At 41.7% G+C, this 4,870-nt stretch overlaps 1 protein-coding gene across 1 annotated transcript; it reads left to right on the top strand.

The window, feature by feature from the left end:
* The first annotated feature begins 342 nt into the window (after positions 1-342).
* Positions 343-4,156, top strand: LOC136465149 (uncharacterized). Its single transcript, XM_066464002.1, has 5 exons — positions 343-622; positions 970-1,159; positions 1,270-1,789; positions 1,892-2,557; positions 3,950-4,156. The coding sequence occupies exons 1-5, from the start codon at positions 343-345 to the stop codon at positions 4,154-4,156; spliced, it is 1,863 nt and encodes a 620-aa protein (XP_066320099.1).
* Positions 4,157-4,870: the final 714 nt, after the last annotated feature.

Here is a 4,870-nt window from a genome sequence, read left to right as displayed (position 1 = left end):
TCGAACTTTTTTTTTTGGTTTCCAACCGGACGGAACCAAGGGACATCTGGCCCAATTAAATGAGGTAGTCAGGGCTAGGACAGGCTCGTTTTGGTTGATCATTCTTCGGCCTCACTGGTCTACTAGTCTCAAATTTAGGCCCATGGACATGAGCAGAGTGCTATTCTCTCCTTTTTATTTTGGACCAATTCAGTAGCTACAGATTTCTTCTAAAGGAATTGGGATATATGTGGAGAAGATGTTACCAGGGCAGTGCTACGAGTTCTCAATGGGGATGAGTCGCCAGAAGATATTAACAGTACGTTCATCGTCCTAATTCCGAAGGTGCCTAATCCAAATTTGATGGGGCAGTTCAGGCCTATAAGCTTATGCAATGTGGTTTACAAAATCATTTCCAAGGCAATAGCTAATCGGCTTAAAACTGTTCTCCCTGACATCATCTCCGAAGAGCAGTCTGCTTTTGTTCCTGGTAGAATTATTTCTGACAACATAATTGCAGCATATGAATGTTTGCATTTTATGAGAACAAATGGCACAAAGAAAAATGGATATTGTGCACTAAAACTTGATATGTCGAAGGCGTATGATCGGGTGGAATGGTCCTATCTGTCTGCCATAATGGGTAGGTCGGGTTTTAAGAAAAGTTGGATTGATTTAGTCATGAAATATGTAACTACAGTATCCTTCTCGGTACTCTTCAATGGAGAAAGCCTAGAGAAATTTAAACCTTCAAAAGGGGCATTAGACAAGGTGATCCAATATCTCCGTATCTCTTTTTAATTGGTGCAGAGGGATTGTCTTGTCTTTTAAATAGCAATAATCAACAAGATATGGGGATTGTAGCGGCTAAAAATGCTCCTAGTATCAGTCATTTATTGTTTGCAGATGACATCATGTTGTTCCTCAAGGCAAAGGCATGTGCCACGGAGCAAACTGAACTGTTACTCACTAATTACTGTGCTGCTTCAGGACAACGTATCAACTATGATAAATCATCTATTTTCTTCAACAAGAAATGCAGTGGGAGCATAAAGGAGGCAGTGAAAGAAAAGGTGCGTGTGTTTAATGAGACACTGAACGCTATTTGGAGTTACCTACTGATGTGGGAAGATCAAAAGGTGGTGTCTTCAAATATCTTAAAGATCGAGTGTGGAATAAGGTGCAAGGGTGGATGGAGCAAAGTCTATCAGTTGGTGGAAAAGAAGTCCTGATTAAAGCTGTAGCTCAAGCAGTTCCCACATATTCTATGGGTTGTTTCCGGTTGACTAGAGGGCTTTGCCAAGCAATTAATGCAATGATTCGAAAGTTTTGGTGGGGCAGCAAGGATGGCAAAAGGAAAACATGCTGGGTGTCCTGGGAAAAGATGACTCAACCAAAGTATCTTGGTGGTCTTGGATTCTGGGATATTGAAATGTTTAATTTGGCATTGCTGGCTCGACAAGCTTGGAGAATTATGCAAAATTCAGAACCACTAAGCACCAAATTGTTGAAAGCAATATATTTTCCAAATGGGCAATTCCTAGATGCTGATTTAGGAAGCAAGCCGTCACATATTTGGAGAGGTATTCTTGATGGACGAGAAGTGTTAAAGCAAGGTTTGATTAGGAGAATTGGAAATGGTGAGAATACAAGTATATGGGAACACAATTGGCTGCCAAGAGATGCAGGTATGCGACCAATTGCAGCTAAGGCACCAAATCCACCCAAGCGTGTATGTGAGCTAATAGACCATACATCTATGCAATGGAAAGATGTTATTCAAAAATATTTTTATGATATGGATGCCCAGGTAATTAAAAATATCCCTTTGAGCTTTACTCGACAAGATGATTTCAATGACAAGACAGAGAGTACATGTAAATTGTGTGGTGCTGATATTGACTCTTGGCAGCATGCTCTTTTTGAGTGTACTATGGCAAGATGTGTTTGGGCTCTGGAAGATGAGGATCTCACTGAACATATTGCTGCACTTCGAATTAATAATCCAAAGCTATGGTTGTTCTTCATGCAAGAAACATTACCCGTAAAGGAGTTTCAGAAACTTGTGGTCATATGTTGGGCAATATGGGGCGCTAGGAGGAAGGCTTTATATGAGAATGTATTCCAAAGCCCGTTGTCTACTTTTGGTTTTATTTCAAAGTTCCTTGATGACATGGAACTAGCTGGACTGTGCAACAAAAATACTGCAGCAATGACATTGAAGGCTAAACAACATGCTCTCAAATGGATAGCTCCTCCTGCAGGTTACTTGAAATTCAATGCTGATGGTACAGTGGCCCAATCTGGTGACAAAGGAGCAGTTGGAGTCATTTGTAGGGACAGTGCAGGGAACTACATTGCTGCTAGTGCTAATGTCATTAATGGGCTTGTTGATCCATCCTCTTTGGAAGCAATGGCCTGCAATGAAGCGATATCTTTGGCGCTAGATGTTGATGCACGCAAATGTATAATAGCTTCAGATTGTTTGGAAGTGATTGTGAATCTTCACAAGCAAAATCTATGTGCTTACTCCTCCATCCTAAAGGATATTAAAACTAGAGGTACTTTGTTTCAGAATGTAATCTTCAAGCATGAAGGTAGGTGTTCCAATAATGAGGCTCATGCCATTGCTAAAAGTGTATGTAATATGATGCCGAGAGATATGTTTGGCTCCTTCAGGGGCCAGAAATATTGCATGTACCTCAAAACATTATGATTGTATAAATAAATAATATGCCTACCTTCCTCTAAAAAAAATCAGTAGCTACAGATGTTTTGTCATTGTTAACCTGTGAATACGTCATCACCAACGTAGCATGCGCAATACCGGGCCGAATTCCCATCCATCTTCTGCAACATTATGCTTACACGACTTTCATTATTTGAGGTTTGTGCGGTAGTATATACTAGAAGATACTCCACGTGTTGCTATGGGAATTATGAAGAATTTGGAATGAAATTAATTAGAGATGATGTTGATAGCTTGCATTAAGAGATTCAAAGATATTAGCATGACATGGCTATTATTAGAAGACGATATGGATATATAGTTAGTGAGAAATGATACAGATATCTTGCATGCTAAGATAGTCTTCAAAATAGTGACACGAAACCTCCACTGGGACTGGTTGCAAGTGATGGGCTGATTTGCACCTCACTTGGACCAATGCAAGCGTGGCATGAGAGGAGGAGGTAGAAGAAACTAGACAGGTTAACACTGACTTAGCGCAGTGAGGTTTCATTAGAGCAAGCGTACCGACACATTTCTTCTTCTTTCTGCGAGGACAAAGGGATGCCTATTGGTTACTTAGAGACGTGGATACACTCATGATCAACCGCTGACTTAATTTGCACGTATATAGGTGAACTTACCCACACATTGTATATGTTTCGTCAACGCGTGCAAGTTCACTGGCTGCCCTTTGTCACGAATTCGCACAGCATTTGGTGGGTTTTTACTCACGATATCAGATTGTAGCTAGAGTTTAACACGAAAATCACTCGGTAACCAGTGGCGGAACAATGACTTTTGATTAAGGAAGACCGCACAATACCATAACACCTCATAAATATGATGATAAATATATACATCAAGTGTTGTCTCATAGCTTTTAAATGTTTTTACATATGTATTTAGCATTCATAGCGAGAAAAACACAATATTATCATAAAAATGGGTGAAATAAAAAAAATTATGCTATGCAATTGAAATTTTTATAGGGTGCTAAAAAAATTTCAGTGTGTGTGTGTGTGTGGGGGGGCGGGGGGGGGGGGGGCACGGTCCCTACGGGCCTCCTGGTTCCGCCAGTGTCGGTAACGGCTGATGACAGGCTGGGCAAGCAAGAAACTCCCCGATGTCTCTCCTTCGGATGCACCCAGCCTCCCTCCACTCTGTCATACCTTATCACGCATGAAGCTCCCTCCTTCCCCTTTTATCGCTCTTGCGCTATCCCGTTACCGTTTCACCCAGCTGGGCCCGAAGTACATGGGATTGGGCTTTGGCACACGCTTGGACCTCCTGGCGCTCGGGCTACTCTCCTTCCGTCTTCCTGCAACACTCAACGCCTCCCGTCTGCAGTGCTTGGCGCCCAACATTCCTGACATTCCCCCGTTTCTTGAAAACCGGCTTGTCCCGAGCCGGTGCAGCTGGGAATTGATGCTTGAGCTCATCTTCTAGCTCCCACGTGGCCATAGAAGGAGGGCAGGAGGACCACTGAATGAGGACTTCAGCGACCAGGTGATCACCATGAGGCTTTAACCGGCGTTGTAAGACCTTGACAGGAACACAGAAAGCATCAGTTTCGTGAGATAAATCTATTAAGCCTGATTAATCCATCATTAACGAAAGTTTACTGTAGCACCACATTATCAAATTATGGATTAATTCAGCTTAATAGATTCGTCTCGTGAATTAGCCCGCATCTGTGCAATTAGTTTTATAATTAGCCTATATTTAATTATCCTAATTGATATTAAACATCTGATTTGGCAAGACTAAAGTTTAGCCTCGTGTTCCGTGGAGGGAAGGTCGGGGTCTGGCGACGTCGTAGCCAAATCCGCCCCGCACGGTCGTCCTGTTCACCAATCTCAAGACCCGGAGTGCATATTTTGTTTTGTCACTGACGGCTCTGTATGTTGTCACCTGTCAATCAAGCTTATATAAGTGCTTAATTAATTGGCTAGTAGTAGTACTTACATTACAACACAGTTCAGATCAAAGGAGGACACAAGCAAAGGTCAACAATTATATGAGATTTTCTAAAAAGACAGTACATACACAGCTGATTTGATCTCCATGTTTAAACTAAATGTTTGAAAAGGTATCAATAATCAAAGTTTGACCAAACCCTTCTTCATCAAACACCATAAGTATTCATGACCACCGGAGGGA

This window comes from Miscanthus floridulus, chromosome 7 (assembly GCF_019320115.1).
Source record: "Miscanthus floridulus cultivar M001 chromosome 7, ASM1932011v1, whole genome shotgun sequence".
Lineage (NCBI taxonomy): Eukaryota > Viridiplantae > Streptophyta > Magnoliopsida > Poales > Poaceae > Miscanthus > Miscanthus floridulus.
This window is presented reverse-complemented; position numbering and strand designations above follow the sequence as displayed.

Excerpts from the sequence above, each read along its gene's own strand:
- LOC136465149 (XM_066464002.1), top strand. The coding sequence starts at position 343 with ATGGGGCAGTTCAGGCCTATAAGCTTATGCAATGTGGTTTACAAAATC. Across the intron at positions 623-969 it reads CTATCTGTCTGCCATAATGG|GACAACGTATCAACTATGAT; the intron begins GTAGGTCGGGTT and ends GTGCTGCTTCAG. Across the intron at positions 2,558-3,949 it reads GAGGTACTTTGTTTCAGAAT|CTGGGCCCGAAGTACATGGG; the intron begins GTAATCTTCAAG and ends CGTTTCACCCAG.